Source organism: Hippopotamus amphibius, chromosome 16 (genome assembly GCF_030028045.1).
Source record: "Hippopotamus amphibius kiboko isolate mHipAmp2 chromosome 16, mHipAmp2.hap2, whole genome shotgun sequence".
NCBI lineage: Eukaryota > Metazoa > Chordata > Mammalia > Artiodactyla > Hippopotamidae > Hippopotamus > Hippopotamus amphibius.
In genome coordinates this window covers 48,154,942-48,175,833 of record NC_080201.1, presented here as the reverse complement: position 1 = coordinate 48,175,833, position 20,892 = coordinate 48,154,942, and the positions used below count along the sequence as shown (strand labels likewise).

General features: G+C 36.4%; 1 protein-coding gene across 4 annotated transcripts; it reads right to left on the bottom strand.

The window, feature by feature from the left end:
- Positions 1 to 2,438: 2,438 nt before the first annotated feature.
- ZNF829 (zinc finger protein 829) lies at positions 2,439 to 20,889 on the bottom strand. Of its 4 annotated transcripts, none has more exons than XM_057712515.1 (5): positions 20,618 to 20,889; positions 19,895 to 19,968; positions 15,172 to 15,298; positions 14,771 to 14,866; positions 2,439 to 4,794 (listed from the first exon to the last, which is right to left on the bottom strand). In XM_057712515.1, the coding sequence occupies exons 2-5, from the start codon at positions 19,925 to 19,927 to the stop codon at positions 3,815 to 3,817; spliced, it is 1,236 nt and encodes a 411-aa protein (XP_057568498.1). In that variant the 5' UTR covers positions 19,928 to 19,968; positions 20,618 to 20,889; the 3' UTR covers positions 2,439 to 3,814. The 4 variants fall into 4 exon arrangements, with proteins under 4 accessions (XP_057568498.1, XP_057568499.1, XP_057568501.1 ...); XM_057712516.1 differs by lacking the exon at positions 20,618 to 20,889 and adding an exon at positions 20,348 to 20,561; XM_057712518.1 differs by lacking the exon at positions 15,172 to 15,298 and having other exon boundaries at positions 20,618 to 20,633.
- Positions 20,890 to 20,892: the final 3 nt, after the last annotated feature.

Here is a 20,892-nt window from a genome sequence, read left to right as displayed (position 1 = left end):
ACAGATCACCATAACAAATATAATAACAATGAAAAAGTTTGGAATACTGTGGGAATTACCAAAATGTGACAGAGACACAAAGTGAACAAATGCTGTTGGAAAAACTGTGTTGCTCAATGCAGGGTTACCACAAACCTCCAATTTATACAAAACAATATCTGAGAAATGTAGTAAAGCGAAGTGCAATAAAATGAGGTATGCCTGTATCTAGAGCAAGGATTGACAAACTTTTTCTGTAACAGGCCAGATGATAAGTATTATAGGCTTTGCAAACTATTTGGTCTGTCATAGGTACTCAACTCTGTTTTAGTGCGAAAGCAGCCAAAGACAATATGTAAGTGAATACATGTGGCTCTGTATTACTTATGAACAATAAAATGAATTTCATATAATTTTACATTATTTTTCTTTTCATTTTACTTCAACCACTTAAAAACATAAAAATCATCCTTAGCTTTTGGGCCATACAAAAATAGGCATTGATCTGAATTAGTTTACTGACCCCTGACTTAAGAGTTTGATGGTAAGTTTTATCAAAAGTATTTGGTTTCTGAGTTTAGGTAATGGGTTCAGATTATGATGAATCTGTATTCTTTTAATAGACTGCTAGAATAAATTTTGATGTTTGTAGACTTTGTACAATATGAGACTCAATTATTATATTTTTGACATCAGGATTATGTAAAATTGATAGAACCAGATTGCAAGCTTTTTATCTCATTTGATTTGTAAATTCTTTGAATATTTGATAGATTTTGCCCATAAAATGATATGGTTTGGTGATCTCTTTAAGTAGAGCTATTTGACTACATCAAAATATTTTTTTCTGCATTTGTTTTGGTCTATTAAGGGTGTACATCTTTTAGAGTTATTTCTGATGATACATTTTCCTACAAATATCACATACTTTGCTAGATTTCCAGATATTAGTAAATACATTAATCTTTCTAAACATGATCATGTCCATATATAATTTTTTTTTTTTGGCTGCATCAGTCTTAGTTTCAGCACACAGGATCTTTGCTGCAGCACATGGGATCTTTTTTAGTTCTGGTATGCGGGATCTAATTCCCTGACCAGGGATCAAACTCAGGCCCCCTGCCCTGGGAGCAGAGTCTTAACCACTGGACCACCAGGGAAGTCCCTGTCCATATAAAATTTATGTATTTATATGTCTTCTATTTTTTTCCCATCAGAATAACCAATGCTTTTATCTATATGCATTTTTTGTGTGAATGAAATAATTTTACTTTTCCCTTATTTTTGGATTTAGTTTGCTTTTATTCTTCTAGCATTTTGTCTTGTACATTTAGTTCATATATTAATAATTTCTTTCTTCCTTCCTCCCTCTCTTTTCTTTCTTCTTTCTTTCTTTCTTTCTTTCTCTCTGTCTCTTCCCCTCCCTCCCTCTCTCTTTCTTGCTGTGCCATGCAGCGTGCAGGATCTTAGTTCCCTGACCAAGAATTGAACCCATGTCCTCAGTGGTGACAGCACAGACTCCTAACCACTGGACTGCCAGAGAATTCTATTAATAATTTCTTGATGTTTTAATATCCACATGCCTATTAGGCTATACATTTTAATCTAAATACAGATCTGATTGCATACCAACCCTCAAGGTTTTTCTACATAATGTGCTTATTTTCATATAAATATAATTCAGGGATTGATTTCCTTCTTTAATATTTGGAGGGGTATTATCAACATTCAGATATTGTTGGCTGTCATATTTTAACTTTTTCCATTCTGGAAAAGAATGTGACCTACATGTGTCCTATTTTGAGGGGGAAGTGATTATTGAGTTAAATATTTCATGTCTTGCTCTTTTTTGCAGCATGAAATATGAGGTGTGAATGTAGGCGTATTCACCCATTCTTTGTCTTTGAGTTTTCTTAGGATTTTACTTTTCCTTTTAAACTTCATGCTGAATAAGGAATAAGTGTTGGTGAGATGCTTTTCTACAAACATTATACCCACCAGTCTTTTTTCATTACAAATTCTTTGATATAAATTAAGATGTGAACATGATGAAACATGGTGAAAGTCCTTCCCACAAATAATAACAGTGAAAATATTAATGCTAATATTGGATAACTATCAGCTAGTTACTATATGTTAGTAAGAGTCCCAACCATTTTACACTTAACTCATTTATCCTTACAACACACATCATTAGTGTATATTTATACAAAAAAATTATAAAGCAGCACTAACTTTTTCTATAAGTATTTACATATTTGGTTGTGTGTGCATGAATGTAAAAAAGTTTTTTAAAAAAGGTCTCAAAGGATAAAAACAAATTCATAATAGTGATTATGAGGGAGTTGGGATTTACTGGCAATTATTTATAGGGAGAAAATCTGTATCAGTTATTTCAGCACTGAAATTTAATGTTTTTAAATTTCAAACCAAAAAAAAAGTACTAAATTTACATTCAGAAGGCAACTTTTATAACTGCAAAGTTTAAACAGGCACGAAAATATTTATCAGTAGTTATTTATCAAAATGATAGTCAAGAAAATATTATTATGACATCATTAAAAAGAATGGTATATAAAATCTATACTTGCTGAACCAGTAGCATGATAAAAGCAGGTTATGCTACAGCATGCATGTCATGATTACACTAAACAAAGCCTGGAAGGATATGTTGTAATAATTTGAAAGTATAGTCATTTCTGCTTGGTAGGCTTACAAATAATCTTTTTTCCTTTGTGTCCTTTCTGGTTTTTTTACAATAACAAAATATTAATTTTAAAAAAGGAAAAAAGACTAGAGCTGCCTTCAAAAAACAAAGTTATAATTCCACCATGAATTCAAAGCTAGCCTATGTAACACAATTTACAGTGTAGTATTCTGTAGGCCACAGATATAGAAAAGATGGCCCTAAAACATAAGCTAATACAAACAAATGTATAACCAAAATGGAGAATAAGTGGGAAGGAATTATAGAATAAGTAGTTTTGAGATAGAATCTTTCTCTTTTGGGGGAAAAGGGAGTTTAATTCACATTTTAAAATACAGTTGATTAACATTATGTATAAAATTACAAATTCATTAATAAAAATAGAGTTAACAGTGTAATGGATTGAACTATGTTGAAGTCCTAACACCTGGTATCTGTGTATTTGATCTTACATGGAAATAAGGTCTTTGCATATATAATCAAGTTAAGATGAGGTCCTTAGGGTGAGCCTTAATCCAATATAACCCATGTCCGTATAAGAGAAGACACACAGAGACACACAGAACACAGTGTGAAGATGGAGGCAGAGATTGGAGCAATGCATCTGTAAGCCAAGATATGTCAAAAATTGCTGTTATGAGAAGCTAGGAGAAGTGCATCAGAAGGGCATGGAACAGATTCTTCCCCAGAAGAATTAACCTTTCTTTCTTTTTTCTTTTTTTTTTGAGCAAATGTAGAGTTTATTCAAGAGTTTTGTAGTGGACAGTATCAATGCTCTATCAGATCTCCTCAGATGCCCCTTCTACCATTTGGTGCTCTTCCTCATTCCCACCTGCCCCTTTGGCTTTTAACACTCAGCACTTGTACAACTTTTCAGAAGGAATCAACCTTGCCAACAACTCTGAGTCTGGGTTTCAAGGCTAAAAAACTGAGAGAATAAGTTTCTGTTGTTTTAAGCTACCTAGTTGTGTGGTACTTGGTACTTCATTACAGTAGCCCTAGAAAACTACTACACAGAGGAACCTTTGAACACACATTATCTGTTTTTGTTTTTGTTTTTTCTGTTTATTTTTTGGATTATCTGTTTTTAAAAATATTACTATAAAGGTTATCAAAAGGGCTTATCACTTATCCAATATGAATTCCTTCATGGCGGATGAGGTCAGAGCGACTACCAAAGGCCTTTCCACATTCCTTACAGTCATAAGGTTTCTCACCAGTGTGAATTCTTTGATGTCGAGTAAGGTTTGAGCCTTTATTAAAAGCCTTTCCACATTCATTGCATTCATATGGTTTTTCATCGGTATGGATTCTCTGATGTTGAATAAGTTCTGAGCTCTGAATAAAGGCCTTTCCACATTCTTTACATTCATAGAGTTTCTTGCCAGCATGAATTCTGTGATGGTTGGTAAGTGTTGAGGCACTACTAAAGGCCTTTCCACATTCCTTACACTTATAAGGTTTCTCACCAGTATGCATTCTGTGGTGTTGAATAAGCCTTGAATGTTGAGTAAAGGCTTTCCCACATTCCTTACACTCATAAGGTTTCTCACCAGTATGAATTCTCAGATGTGGAAAAAGTTGTGAACTTTTAGTAAAGGCTTTTCCACATACTTTACATTCATAGGGTTTTTCACCAGTGTGAATTCTCTGATGATCATTAAGGTTTGAGCAATAATTAAAGGCTTTTCCACATTCTTTACATTCATAGGGTTTCTCACCAGTGTGAATCCTCTGATGTTGAGAAAAATATGAACTACAACTAAAAGCCTTGCCACATTCTTTACATTCATAGGGTTTTTCACCAGTGTGAATCCTCTGATGTCGAGCAACAAGTGAGCCACGACTAAAGGATTTCCCACACTCCTCACATTCATAGTTTTTTTCAGCAGAATGAATTCTCTGATGTTGAACAAAGTGTGAGTTTTCATTAAAGGCCTTTCCACATATTTTACATTTACAGAGTTTCTCTTCATTAATAGTTTTTTGATGTGGAATAAGAAATGTGGGCTGAATAAAAGTGTGTATGTCTTCATAAGTAAACATTACTTGACTGAAATGTCTCTTCTTTAGAGATAGTAACTTGGTCTCACACATGGATTCCAGATCTGAAAGGAAATAAAAAGGCATACACTCATTTTTCCTATCCTAGGAAAGGGTTAAACTTCTGAAGAGAAATGCAAAGATTAAGTTGAAAATAATATTTGGAAAAGTAAATGCTTAGACAGTTCTCAAATATGGCTAAGCAATTTGTAAAATTGATGAGTAAAGCACAGACATTAAGGAGAGGCAACAGAGGAAGTTGAAGAGGGTGATTAGGGAAATAGATGACCTCTATAATCCTGGTGTGGATCAGAATCACCTGCAACTTCAGTGAATCCACTTTTCAGGGCCATCCTCCACATTATACAGTGATTCTAATCGTATGCACATTTATATAATCATGTACTCATAGAACATCATGCTATATGTTTTGTAATTTGTGGATAACTGTCATGTCTACAGGACTACCGAGGAATAAATGTGCTGAGATGTACAAATGCGGATAGCGAAGGATCAGCTATTCTAAGCAAAGGGTATGTTGTTGGTAAATTCACAGTGGGGGATGGCCCACAGCAAGTCTAGCATGCTGAATGAAACTGGTGAGAATGATATACAGGTAAATTTTTTCTGTGAATAGAGTCTGGTATATGTTGGGGATTCAGTGAAAATAGTTTGCCTTGGAATTTCGTGATGCTGACACTGGGAAAGAGAAATGGAATCTTCAAGTCATGGCAGTTACCAAGAAGGGAGGTAGCTTGAGTGTGAGATGAGAATAAGAATGAAACATTCTCTGTGAGAAAAGAAGAACTCCATGTCAGCATTTTCCACCACTCTGCATGTCTGCCAATGACCATGAAAGCACTGCAAGTATTGATTTTGGGCCTACAAAATAAAAGAGGGCATAATTTCTGTTAAAAATGGCAGACTGTGTATATATAAGCTTACAAATGCTTGTTTATGAATCCACAAGAAAATTACAGTCAAAGCTTAACGAGGGGAAAGGAAAACCCCACTGGGGCAAAAGATACTGGAGAAGAAACTAGCAATAAAACTTGGAAACTGGAAAGCCAATAGATGAGTGATAAATGACTGCAGACCAGAGAATATTAAAACTGAACCTACAGTGGGTGAATTCCACAGTACTGATTTATGGTGCAAATCTCCACAAATGCACAAGAATTGGAGGCATCAGGCACTTCTAATAGTGGTGTACAGAGAACAGTAAAAGCTGAAGGATAAGTTCAAAGACTGTATCCCCTCCTCATCCCACAGGAAAGAATGATTATAGTTTTCCATTCTCACAGAAAACTAGAAATCTAGAAAAATGGAACCCAAGAAAATCTGGATTCAGGAACATCCAGCATAGCTGTGGGCATGGGTACTGAACTGAGAAGAAAGAATTAACAGAAAATAGACATACTTGTGATACAAAAAATACATCTGGTCTTTGTTCCCAGTTCCTGGCAAAGAGCTTCAAAAACCACTGAAACTTCAAAAACCACTGGATTGTCTTTTGTTATTCACAACAAGAACCTTTTGATCACACCTAAATTTATGATAAGGAGGTGATTCACAGTGGACCCTTAGTTTCAAGGGATGGGGCTGGTCACCACTGCCTACATAATGACACCCCAGTAAAAAACTTGGGGGAAGTAAAAAAGTTGGGGGAAGCTTCCTGGTTGGTGAACATATCTATGTGCCAGAAGGGTGCAATGACAATAACACAAAGTGTGGGTAGGGAGAAGTAAAAAGTGTTTTTGTATATGATTGTAGTTAAATTGTTATCAGCTTAAAACATACTGTTATATTTTTGAAAGCCCCATGATAACCACAAAGAAAACACCTTATAGAGATGACAGAAAAGAAAAACAGAAAGAGTTCAAAGCACATCAATACAAACAATCAAAGAAACAAAAGGAAGGCAGCAAGGGAGGAAAAGAGGGACAAAAGAATTACAAGGAAAACAGAAAACAACGAACAAAATGGCAATAGTAAATCTTTCCTTTTCAATAATAACTTTAAATGTACATGGCTTAAACTCTCAAAAGAGAGTGACTGAATGGAGAAAACAACAATATCCAACTATATGTTGCCTTCTAGAGACCCACTTTAGATTTAAGAACACAGATAATGGCTGAAAATGAAGGGATGGAAAAAGATAATCCATGCAAATGGTAACCTAAAGAGAGGATATACTATACTTACATCAGATAAAATAGACTTTAAGCTAAAATTGTCACAAGAAACAAGGATATTATATATTGATAAAATGGTCAATTCACCAGGAAGCTGTAACAATTATATCACTTGCACCCAATATCAGAGCACTTGAGTATATAAGTGAACACTGACAAAACTGAAGGGAGACATAGACAAAAATACAATAGCAGGACACTTCAACAGCCTACTTTCAGTAATAGACAGAACAAGCACATAGTAAATCAAGGAAGAAAAGCAACTTGAACAATACTACAGATCAAATGGACCTAAATGACATATGTAGAATGTTCCACCCATCAGCAGTAGAATATATTCTCATCAAGCATACACGAAACATTCCATAGGATATATCACACATTAGTTCACAAAATAAGTCTTAAGAAATTTAAGACAGAAATCACATCAAGTATCTTTTCTGACTATAATGGAACAAAACTAGAAATCAGTAACAAAAGGAAAACTGGAAAATTCACAAATATGTGGAAATTAATAACAACACACTTCTGAACGACCAATGGCCAAGAGAAGAATCAGAAAATATCTTTAGACAAACAAAAACATAACACTTATGGGATGCAGAAAAAGCAGTATGAAGAGGGAAGTTTATAGTTCCTACATTGAAAAAGAAGAATCACAAATATACAACCTAACTTTACATTTCAAGGAACAAACTAAACCCAAAGTTAGCAGAGAGAAGGAAACAATAAAGATTAGAACAAAGATAAATGAAATAGAGAACAGAAAAACAACAGAAAAAAATCAATGGAACTAATAGTTGGTTTACTGAAAAGAAATAAAATTGACAAACTTTTAGCTAAATTAAGAAAAAAGAGACAAAATCAGAAATAAAAGAAACATTATAACTGATGTCACAGAAATAAAAATTATCATAAGAGAATACTATGAATAATTATACATCAAGAAACTGGATAAACTGGAGGAAATGGGAAAATTCCTAGAAACATACAATCTGCAAAGACTGAATCATGAAGAAACAGGAAGTCATGAAGAAACAGCAAGTCTAAATAGAAAGTCTATGGTAAGCAGACCAAACTAGTAAAAGCCTAGACTTTTCTTTGTTGGGAGCTTCACTAGTGAATTCCACCACACATTATGCCAATCCTTCTCAGTCTTCCAAAAAACTGAAGAGCAGGAAAGACTTCCAAACTCATTTTATGAAGCCAGCATTACCCTCAAGCCAAAGCCAGACAAATCATAAAAAAGAAAACTACAGGCCAATATTCCTGATGAATATAAATTCAAAACTTCTCAACAGCACACTAAAAGGATCATACATCATGACCAAGTACAATTTATGCCTAGGATGCAAAGATGGTTCAGCATACAAAAATTAATGTGATATACCACATTAAGAGAATAAAGGATAAAGACCACACAGTCATCTCAACAGATTCAACATCCTTTCATGATAAAAAACTCTCAACAAACTTAAAGGAAAATTAATTCAACATAATAATAGTCATATATGAAAATCCCACAGCTAATATCATACTCAATGGTGAAAACTGAAAGCTTTTTTCATCTAAGGTCATGAAGAAGGCAACGATGCCCAATCTTGCCACTTCTGTTATTTACGGTACTGGAAGTCCTAGCCAAAGCAATTAGGCAAGAAAGATATAAAAAGGCTTCAAAATTGGAAAGTAAGAAGTAAAACTGTCCCTTTTTGCAAATGACATCTTATATATAGAAAACACTAAAGACTCCACATAAAAACTGTCAGAATTAAACGAATTTAGTGTTCAGTTGCAGGATACAAAATAGTGTTTCTATATACTAACAACAAACTGTGAAAGGAAATTAGGAAAACAGTTCCATTTATAACAGCATCAAAAGGAATAAAATACTTAGGAATAAACTTAACTAGGGAGATGAAAGACGTGTACAGTGAAAACTATAAAACACTGAAGAAATTAAAGACAAAACTAAATGGAAAGAGATCTCATGCCCGTGGACTGGAGGACTTAATAGTGTTAAAATGTAATCTACAGATTCAATGCAATCCCTATAAAAATCCCAATGACATTTTTAACAGAAATATTAATAGAAAAAAGAACTATTTGAAGAGCCAAAAATAATCTTTAGAAAGTTTAAGAAAGCTAAGAGGTGTCACACTTTCTGATTTCAAAATATATGACAGCTACAGCAGTTAAAACAGTACAGTACTGGCATAAAGACATCACATAAACCAATGAAACAGAATATGATAAGCATGTTTTAAAGATTTATTTAACTCATTAATGAGAGAGCCAGAGGAATGATTAAGCTAGCTCAAATTATCTAGGAGAGATTGCGTTCATATGGTCCCTAAAGAAAAAAAATGCAGGAATAACATCACTAAGTTGGATACAAAAATGAGTTACTGTTTTATAGGATAATAAAACCATACCCTTAAGGCTACCTTTTCCATGAGACAAATCATTTGCAACTTATCAACCTTTTTAAATTTAACATCTAATTTTAAGAGAACCTGGTCCCTAATGAGTAGTAAATAGTAAGTGAAACAAAGGTACATTTCTCCAGATAATTAAATAATCCTCGCATGAACCTGACAGATGATACACTGGTATGACATTGGGAAGACATGAAGTATTTATCCTTTTGCATTACTTTCAATTTTAGATATATACTCCAAAGTGGGGCATATGTATACCTGTTTAAATAGTACCAGATGGCTGTAGAGAAAGGCAACACCACTCTATACTTTCACCAAAAGTGCATAAGAATTTCTATGTTCCCACCCACATTTGTCATTATCCAGCTTTCTACCTTTCTCGTCTAAGTGAAAAGTGATATTTCATTGTCTTCATTTGCATTTCTAATTATTAATAAGCATGAACATATGGCAGGCTTATTAGCATTTTAGCCTTGTTAACCTTTATTGGCATTTTTATTGGAGTCACCAGCTTCTTCCTATTAATTAGCAAGCATCTTCTAGTTTACTCTGCATTAAATGTGTCTATTGTGCACTTCATTTAGCAGAAATCCTTAATTTTGATGTATTTTCAGTTCATGATTTTGCTTTATGGTTTGTATGTTTGGAGTTTTGTTTTTTTAAAATATTTACTTAAAAGAAAAAGGGAAAAAGAAAAGCTTCAAAACCAGAGCCTGATGCCCTGTTAAATATGTCTAATGTGCATTTAAAGTATTGGAAAGCAATTTTACCAAAGGGCAATGTCATTAGGACATGTGGACTGTAATTATAAAAGAAATTTTGAAACATAAGGGTGCTCGTGGAAAAGAATAAAGAGAAGAAACAATGGCAAGGACACAGAACAATGAGCAGATGTTTTGAGAATAAGGCTCTAAGAAATGACTTTGACATTGCCCCAGGGCTGAGGCAGATATCTGGCCAACAGTCTGGGTTCCAAGGGGGAAGAATACAATTGGCAGGATTCGAGAAAAGGGGCACTGCTGCAGCCTCCAAAGAAGTCTCTAGTTCTCACTCCCAAGTGGATTTGTTTTCCAGATTTCAACAAGGTTTCCTCAGGCCAATTAGCTCCCTGCCATGTAGTAACGATACAGAAAAGTTAAGAGAATAGCACCTATGATGGGGAAGATCCAATATGACCAACAACTTTTGTACATGTTGCTTTTTGAAGGGTTCCTGCTACCACTTCCAGGTTTAAGGTCATTCAGATGCATATCACCAATATAGTACTGCTTGAGCATTTCTCTGGCATCAGAGGCATGGCCTACATCTTCAAAGCTTTCAGCTGCATCTCTACCAGCTTGTTCCAGCAGAACCACTTCTCCACCAGGATGCTGGTTAAGGAAGCAGGTGACATCGTAGACTTGCCCGTGAATCACCAGCCATATCTCCTTCAGGGAGTTGCTCTTTGCCACCTCCTCCAATCGGTAATACATGATGGAGGTCTCGACCCCCTTGCTCTTTCCCATTGCTGCTGGTTGTTTCCACAGTTGCATTGGACCTGAGGTATCTCTTCTCCACCACTATCCGGGTTTCCACTACCTTACTTCCTTGAGATCGACCTCATGCTCCTACTTTTGGAGTTTAATGTGAGTTATCTTTCTTTGTCTATTTTTCACAAAGATTTTCTCTTTAAAAAGTTTAAATATTAAAAAATTTCCTTTTTAAGTAATAGTTTTACCTTTCATGTTATATATTTAATACTACATGATTTTTCATCCTATAATGTATTACCTTGATGAAAAGGAAAATTTAATTATAAAGAAGTGGAAAAAGGATAAACAGAGACCATGTGGAAAAGTATGGGGTCAAGGAAAGACAGAGAAGGAAGTGAGTAAGCAAGTTGGTGGGGAGGAAAAGCAGTAAGAGAGACACAGGGAAACAAAAATTAAAAAAGCAAAAATACTCCAGAGGTTAAGTAAACCTTGGACCTGAAAAATAAGAAGGAGATATTAGATATTAAAAAATACAAGCCAAAGAAATAAAGACACTCATACTGGCATTACACCATAAGAAGATAATAAAGCACTGAAAAAGACTCATATATGCAAATTTATTATCCAGTAAAGATGGCACCAAAAGTCAATGATGAAAGCTCAATTCTTTTACAGAAAGAGAGGAAAATGATTCAATTTATGGAGGAAAAAAATTCTGCATCCCTGCTTATAAAATATTTAAGGTTAGCTGAGACATACTGAGGGCAAGGAAGGTGATTCACAAACTCCTGCCTAGGTTCTGAGAGTTCTGTTGAAACCAGAATTCTCTCTCAGTGGAGGCATGGTCTATTTCTATCACTATCTCCATAGGTGACATCTTCTTCCAAGGATCCAACAATTAACTTCTACTTGAATCAATTCCACTTCTATATTTCTTTTTATTGTTTTATAACTTTCTTCTGAGCTTCCTATTTGATCTTCTTGTTTGCTGAATTCTGCTTTGTAGAAATTATTTATAGAAATGTTCTAGCTTCCACATTAAACAATGAATTTTTTAGTAAGTCTACATATTTTCTAAACTATGTAGCACCTAGCAGACTACCTGAACAAATTAAAAACCAAACTCTTTTAGAAGACTCTGTTTTAAAATGTTAGTTCTCCAGAAACTGATGTATAAATTTATTTTAACCTTAATCAAAATGTCAGCAGTTATTTTTATGTGTGTGAATATTAATAGGCCGATTCTAAAATTTATACAAAAATGCAAAAGACTAAGAGGAGAAGCAGAACTTGCTCTGCCAGATAATAAGCCTTATTATAAACTACAGTACTATTACAGTGTGGTATTGGGACAAAGGTCAACAAGCCAATGGAACAGAATAAAGTCCAGAGATAGACTCACAGATACAGCAACACATGATTTATGACAAAGGTAGCCTTATAGAGAGAGGGAAAAAGTCTTTTCAGTAAACACTGCCTGGTCAATTGGATATTTACATGGAAAAAAAAAGAAATTTGACCCCTACCTCACATTATACACAAATATCAGCTCCAGGAAACTGGAGATCAAAAGGTAAAAGGTAAAGCTATAAAGCTACTAGAATATAACACAGGACGTCTCTTCATGACTTTGGGGTAGGCAATGATTCCTACACAAAACACAAAAAGCAACAACTATAAAGGAAAAGACAGATAAGCTTGACTACTTAAAATTAATAAAATCAAGACACTAAAAGAATAAAAATGTAAGCAGTAGATGGTAGATGAAATTTACAAAGGCTCATATACAGAATATACAAAGAACTTCAAATCACTAAGAAAAAGAGACAACCCAATGAATAGAACCAAGAAACTTAGATGGGCAAGTCACAGAACATGCACACACATATACACACTGCAGAATGGCTAAAATTAAAACGTCTAGCAATATCAAGAACTGGCAAGAATACAGAGCAATAGCAACTTTCATACTACTAGTAGAAGTATAAATTGGTATAACCACTTTGGAAAACTGGCATTATCTATTAAAACTGACCCAACACATATCCTATTACCCACTAATTCTACTATTGGGTATACACCCAAAAGAAATGTGTACGTATATGTACCAAAAGATATGTACATGAATGTTCACATACCTAAAAACTGGAAAACAACCCAATGGTCAATAATAGAAAGGATACTTAATTTTTTTTTTTTTAATTTTTTTTGGGGGGTACACCAAGTTCAATCAACTGTTTTTATACACACATCCCCACATTCCCTCCCTTCCTTGACTCCCCCCACCTCGAGTCCCCCCCCCCACCCTCCCCGCCCCAGTCCTCCAAGGCATCTTCCATCCTCGAGTTGGACTCCCTTTGTTATACAACAAGTTTCCACTGACTATCTATTTTACAGTTGGTAGTATATATATGTCTGTGCTACTCTCTCGCTTCGTCTCAGTTTCCCCTTCACCCCCCGCCCCCTCCCATACCTCGAGTTCTCCAGTCCATTCTCTGTATCTGCGTCCTTGTTCTTGTCACTGAGTTCATCAGTACCATTTTTAGATTCCGTATATGTGAGTTAGCATACAATATTTGTCCTTCTCTTTCTGACTTACTTCACTCTGTATGACAGATTGTAGTTCTATCCACCTCATTACATATAGCTCCATCTCATCCCTTTTTATAGCTGAGTAATATTCCATTGTGTATATATGCCACATCTTCTTTATCCATTCATTTGTTGATGGGCATTTAGGTTGCTTCCATGTCCTGGCTATTGTAAACAGTGCTGCAATAAACATTATGGTACAAGTTTCTTTTGGGATTATGGTTTTCTTTGGGTATATGCCCAGGAGTGGGATTACTGGATCATATGGAAGTTCTATTTGTAGTTTTTTAAGGAACCTCCAAATTGTTTTCCATAGTGGCTGTACCAACTTACAGTCCCACCAACAGTGCAGGAGAAAGGATACTTAATTTATAATAATTAGCAATATAGAATACATACCCATAAAACATATTCATAGAATGGACTACAACATAGCACTGAGAATGAACTAATATCAGCTATGTGCAATAACATGGATGATGTATCCCATAAACATAAAGTTGAGAAAAGACAAAGGCAAAAGAATAAATAATGTATGATTCCACTTACACGCAGCTCAGGAACATGCAAAATTAATTCATGGAGTTAGAAGTCAAGATAGTGTTTATTTTCAGGGAGGACAAAGAGGCTAGTGATTAAGAAAGGGCAGAAAGGGTTCTACGGTGCTAGTAATTTTCTATTACTTGTCTTAAGTGGTGGTTACATGGATGCATTCACTTGTGTAATTCTTCACACTACACAATCATTATCACGTAGCTTCCATATACATGTTATATCTGAATTTTTTTTTTTTTTTAAGTTGACTTTTTTATTTATTTATTTTTGGCACACGGGCTTAGTTGCTCTGTGGCATGTGGGACCTTCCTGGAGCTGGGATTGAACCCATGACCTCTGCATTGGAAGGTGGATTCCCAACCACTGCACCACCTAGGAAGCCCCTGAATTTTTTTTAATGTGAAAAAAAATCAAATGTTTGATAAACAAAACAGTGAACTACAATCCAGGACAAACTGGGTAATGAAGTTAACAAATACTTGGAAAGTAGATAAAATGAAAAGCAGTATTGGAACACACACACACACTTCTTAGGGTGGGAATATCTACTGTTATAAAAGTCTAAATGCAGCAGATCTTATGAAGGAATGAAATCAAAGGTAGAATAACTCTTGGAAACGACAAAGGAAGGTACTTATTACAGTGGATTGGGAATAAAGTATAAGAGAAAAAAAAGCAAGATATCTCTTTTATGGAAGAGGCCTTGGGTGTTTGAGGGGAGTTTTCTGATGACATCTTATAGGTAATACCTCCTCAGGCTTTGCTCTTGCTCTATTATTTCTCACTTACCTGAACAAAGGCCTCTTGTCAGCTCTCTGTCAACCATCCAGGGCTCTTTTCCTTGTTCCAATAAGGAGATCACAGTTGGCTTAGAACTGGAAAGTCCTGATCACAAGAAAAGACATGGGACATGGTTATACTGTTCCTGTCCCAGAAATCAGATACAGTCCCTTGGTGATCAAGAAAGAGATGCTACTACAGGGAACAACCAGAGAAAGATGAAGATGAAGCTTCAGCCACAGCCCAGTGGAGCTGCCCATTTCCAACTCTTCCATTCTATTCCAACTCAACCATTCCTTGGGGAACAGAGACCAGAAATTTAGCTGGTTACTTGAAATGACTAATTCACAATGGAGAAAGGAGACATTCCCAAGGGCAGACTCTGAATTTGGGGGGATAGTTATCCTTACCCACTGAAACCAGGTTGCTGAAATTCTCCAACATCACTTCTTTGTATAAATTCATCTGACCAGAGTCCAGGCATTCCCATTCCTCCTGAGAGAAGTTTATAGACACATCCCTGAACATCAATGACCCCTGAAACAACAAACATGCTTTCACAATGGAAGGAGAGAAGAAAAAGATGGTAGTAGATGAAGTGGTAGAAGGCTCTACAGAAAAGGACAGAGATTATTAAGTAAATTGAAGGAGCCAGAATTGATTATATCAATATAAGTCAAGACATATCTCCTATATACAGAGGGATATGTCTAGGAATGTGCAAATAGAGTGGACTCTTCCAATGAGACGAAATAGCAGCACGCACCTCAGTGCCTGGCCACAGTAAAGTCTGCATCAATGAGAATTCTGTCCCATGTTCCCTTTAAGCCCCAAGAGGGGGAAAAGGTGATGGACTTTAAAAAATACTTTCTGGGGACTTCCCTGGTGGCACAGTGGTTAAGAATCCACCTGAAAATGCAGGGGACATGGGTTCAATCCCTGGTCTAGGAAGATTCCACTTGCCGGGGAGCAACTAAGCCCGTGTGCCACAACTTCTGAGCCCAAGTGCTGCAACTACTGAAGCCTGTGCGCCTAGAGCCTGTGCGCCACAAGGGAAGCCACCGCAGCGAGCAGCCTGTGCACTGGAACAAGGAGTAGACCCCGCTCTCCACTACTAGAGAAAAGTTCACACTGAGCAACAAAGACCCAACACAGCCAAAAATATAAATAAATAAATAAATCTTTTTAAAATACCTCATGGGGAACCCTCCTGCACTGTTGGTGGGAATGTAAATTGGTACAGCCACTATGGAAAACAGTATGGAGGTTCCTTAAAAAACTAAAAATAGAACTACCATATGACCCAGCAATACCATATACCCTGAGAAAACCATAATCCAAAAAGAAACATGTACCACAATTTCACTGCAGCACTATTTATAACAGCCAGCACATGGAAGCAACCTAAATGCCCATCAACAGATGAATGGATAAAGAAGATGTGGCACATACATACAATGGAATATTACCCAGCCATAAAAAGGAATGAAATTGACTTGTTTGTAGTGAGGTGGATGGACCTAGAGCCTGTCATACAGAGTGAAGTAAGCCAGAAAGAGAAAAACAAATACCGTATGCTAACTCACATATATGGAATCTAAAAAAATGGTACTGATGAACCCAGTGACAGGGCAAGAATAAAGATGCAGCTGTAGAGTACGGATGTGAGGACACAGGGTGGGGGGCTGAAGGGGAAGCTGGGACAAAGTGAGAGAGTAACACTGACATATATACACTATCAAATGTAAAACAGACAGCTAGTGGGAAGCTGCTGCATAACACAGGGAGATCAGCCCGATGATGGGTGATGACTTAGAGGGCTGAGATAGGCAGGGTGGTAAGGAGTCGTAGGAGGGAGGGGATATGGGGATATATGTATAAACACAGCTGATTCACTTTGTTGTACAGCAAAAACTGGCACAACAGTGTAAACCAATTATATTCCAACAAAGCTTAAAAAAATACCTTATGATATATTTTGGAGTAAGATTTCAGAATATCAGGGAAAAACAGAACTCTCTAAAAGCTTCTGTGGATCACATAAAAATTTTCAGGAATCAGAATGGCAATGGATTTCTCAACAGCAAGAAAATAAAGTGATTCCTTTAATATTATAAAGGACAATGAATTCTGGCCAAGAATTCCACACCCAGCCAAAGCTAGCGTGAAGACTATACACCAAGCAAGGTTAAATACCAAGTTACTGTGAAGATTAAGTCAAGAGAATTCTAGGGACTTCTCTGGCGGTCCAGTGGTTAAGATTCTGCACTTCCAATGCAGGGGTTGTGGATTCAATCCCTGGTCAGGGAACTAAGATCCCACATGCCACGTAGCCAAAAAGAAAAAAAAAGAAAAGGAAAAAAAGAAAAGATAATTCTAGATTCACAGAGAATGAATGTTAAATTATCTTCTGTCTAGCTTTTCTTAGGAACCTACTGGCCTATGTGTTCCATCAAAACTAGAGAGTAAATTAAGAAAATGAAAGGTATTGTACTCAGAGACTAGAAAACTAACATGAGAATGGTGAAAAAAGTCCAGTGTAATTGTAAAGGGCAAGTCCCTGAACAATATCTGGCAGCAGACCTAGAGAGCAACACCTAGGAACAGGAGGATAGAGGACTATGGGAGAGAAACTGACTGCTGAGCCAAGGAAAAGGAGTTCAGGTTAAGGAAACAAAGCAGCTTAGTATGTCCCCCTTTTCACACTGCAAGCTTCTGGCCTGAAGCAAGCCTGAGCTCAGAGAAAAGGCTTTAAATGAAATTTGCACATTATTACACTCAACTAGAGGTTGTAATTAGTAAAATGAGACTGATCTTATGACTGAAAATAACCAAAGAATACCAAAGAGTGATCAAAACAATTATAGGGACTACACAAGCTTTTATTCAGGGAAACAAAAAACATTAGCCTTAGAGCTGAGAGTGGAAATTATAGGAAAAAAAAAAGTCTTTTCCTTGCTCCCTATGGAGTCCTACTTATTTCAAAGTGTTGGTTATAAGTTGATTTGATTTTCCAGGTACACAGTCATATCATCTGCAAAAAGTAATAATCTTACACCCTTCTTTCTAATTTTTAACCTAATGTTTCCTCTTGTCTAAGTGCTTTGGTTAATATCTACAGAACAATGTTAAGTAACTGGTAACGGTGTATACCCTTGTCTTCTTCTGACTTTACTGGGAATGTTTCAGATATTTCCTGATTAAACATTAGGTTAGCTTCTGAAAACAAAATTCACTTTATTCCTTTTAAAATTTATTTTCCACTATAGTATACTACCTTCCTAGAATCATTCCCATTAATATTGAACAGTAATCTTCATTATAGAGATGGTGAGTGTAATTACAGGTTGATAGAGGGAAACCAGATGTTCTGTTTGGGCTTTGGCACAGGAGAAGGGATTAGAAAGACTCGACCCTTTTTTGAAGAAATTCAGATAGAAAGGCCTTAAACTGAATAGATTTGGGGAGACTGATTCTCATCCCGATTTTCTTTGCCTCTGTACCAAAAACACATTTTTAAAATTGAAAGTTCCAAATTTAGTTCCTTGAGAACTAAATTTCAGCTCCAAATTTATATCTTCAGAAAACACTATCCCTACACTGAGTCCTCTACCTTGGTACACTCTAATTTTCAGATAAGAGAATCATAAAGTGAACTGATAGCCTTATGATTTGCTGAGTTCACCAAGATCAGAAGTGTTGAAACATAACAGAATAAAGATATTTTTTCTAATAGTTGAGGAAGAATCCAAAAACTCTAGCTACCTGCCATGCTCTCCATCCCCATCCTGAGACAAGGCAAAGTTCTTTTGCTTAATATTGTTTTGATTTGAGCTATAAGTATTAACTCTGAAAAGCAAAAAGATATTAAGAGACAAAAAGAAAAAGAGAGAGAAATTATAATCTATGTATAATTAGAGCCTAAGAAGAAAAGGAGAGAGAGTGAGGGAGGGCAATCTTTGAAGATGGCTGAAGATTTTCCTGAACACCTATCCAGAAATTCAAAAACCCTTAACAAATTCCAAGCAGATAAATAAAAAGTGCACACTTACGCACATCACACTTGAGTTACAGAAAGCCAAAAACAGAGAGAAAGTCTTAAAAACAGCCAGAGGAAAAAAAGCCAAATTACCTCAAATGAGGAGCTAGAATACTCAAAAATAGGTTAAATAAATAAATCGGATTATCTCTTTAAGTATAAATATAGAATATTTGCATAACCTTGGGACAGGGAAGGATTTCCTAAATAAGACACAAAAACATACCACCAAGGGGAAAAAATATGATAAATTTGGCTTTGTTAAAAAATTAGGACTTTTATTCATAAAACTACCTTAAAGGAAGTGATAAAACAACCCAAGTAGTAAAAAAATTTAATCAATAAAGGATCCATCTCCAGATTATTTAAAGAATTCCCATGAACCAATAAGAGATAATCCAAGAGCAAAATAAAAGATTTCAACAAGTGTTTCAGAAAAGAAGAAACCCTGATAACCATAAACATATGAAGTAGTGTTCAATCTTATAATTTATCATGGAAATCCAAATTCAAACCTATGTGTAATATATGTACCAGTCTGTCTGTATAAATAAATATGTAAAATAAATGTTTAAAGATTTCATGTCTGACACAACTGATCTGACAAATAAAGCATAACTCATTCATGAAAAAAAAATGTATGTTGAAAATGATACTTACAAAGATCATCTGAACACACAGGAGAATGACACTTTTTAGTGAAAATGTAGGATATAAAATGGTAAATGAAGTATAATTTGGTCTTGGAAAAATAATTAAAATACACCAAAATATTAACACTAGGTATTCGAGTGGTCTCGAATTTTATTTTTTTCTTGGTAATTTTGTGTTTTCAAAATCCCTAAAATAATCATACTTTTATTTGAAAGTCATCATAAATATTGCATTTAAAAAGAAGAAAACCTGCCAAACATAAGTGGAGCCATTTTCCAAATAAGTAAACTTTAGGTATAAGGGAGCTATTATCCTTCAACAGCAGGCTCAACTATCCTTTTCTCCAGTAGGAAAATTATAGGAACCTATAATCAAATGACATATCTTTATTAAGCATTAACTTTCAGAAGAAGGAAAGAAAAGAGGAAACCCCAACATACCTTGGAAACTGCTTGTATAAGTTCATCTTGCATTCTTTCCTTCTCTTCTGCGCCTCACCTGGAGAAGGGTAGAACTGGGAGAGGAGAAAGTAATCATGAGACACCAGGTTTTTCTTGTTGCTCAAAATAGTCAGGTTACAGATCAGCCCCAGCCCCAGCCCCAGCCCCCAGCACACACAGGGAATGGAGATCAGAGAAAAATGGGGCGTCCGGTCCAATCCCAGTGTCTCAGGAGAAAACTGAGGTTACTGCTGTTGAAGACTATAATCTAACCAAACTTCACAGAGGTTTCCTAAGGACAGAGTTCTGGAGTAACAATCGCACAGCTGAGAGGAGCCTCATATCCATACACACAGCGCCACACACAATAGGCACAGCCATACTTAAAGCAAGGGAACGCGGACTCCACACCCGCACACACAGAGCCAAACACAAATAGAACCGCAAACTCACCACGGAACACAGAACTCGCACAGTCGCAGGTATCCCAGCGTCGCGGGGCCACAAGCACACACCACCACAGGGACACACAGTCACAATTCCACAATGATAGGCATCCTGTTTCTGCACATGGGTCGCATAACCTCCCCCTTCTTATGCTGCTCCGCCCTCACAGGCCCAAGGACCGAGTTCCGTATCGGCCTCCAGTCTCCTCCTTTCGGGTCCCCCGGAGTCCGAACCTGCAGAGCTGAACCAGTTCCCCAGGGGCCCAACATCTCTCACCTCCAGGATCTAACGGTCCCGCCAGGCGTGATGAAAAGTTCGAGTTCCCGCGAGAAGAGCGACAGGCCACTGGGTCCTCTGGGAAGTGTGGTCCACAGCGGGCCCCAAGCCTATTCCTCTCAGCGCAATGCCTGGGCCCACCCGAAACGACTGTTCCTGCAACTCTCAGAGTTTAGCCAGGTCTGAGTTGCAGTTCGCGGTAGATCGGCACGCCCGGGCTTAGCCACCTGAGCAGACCTAGCTCACCCCACTCTCTCACACAGGAAACGCCTCCT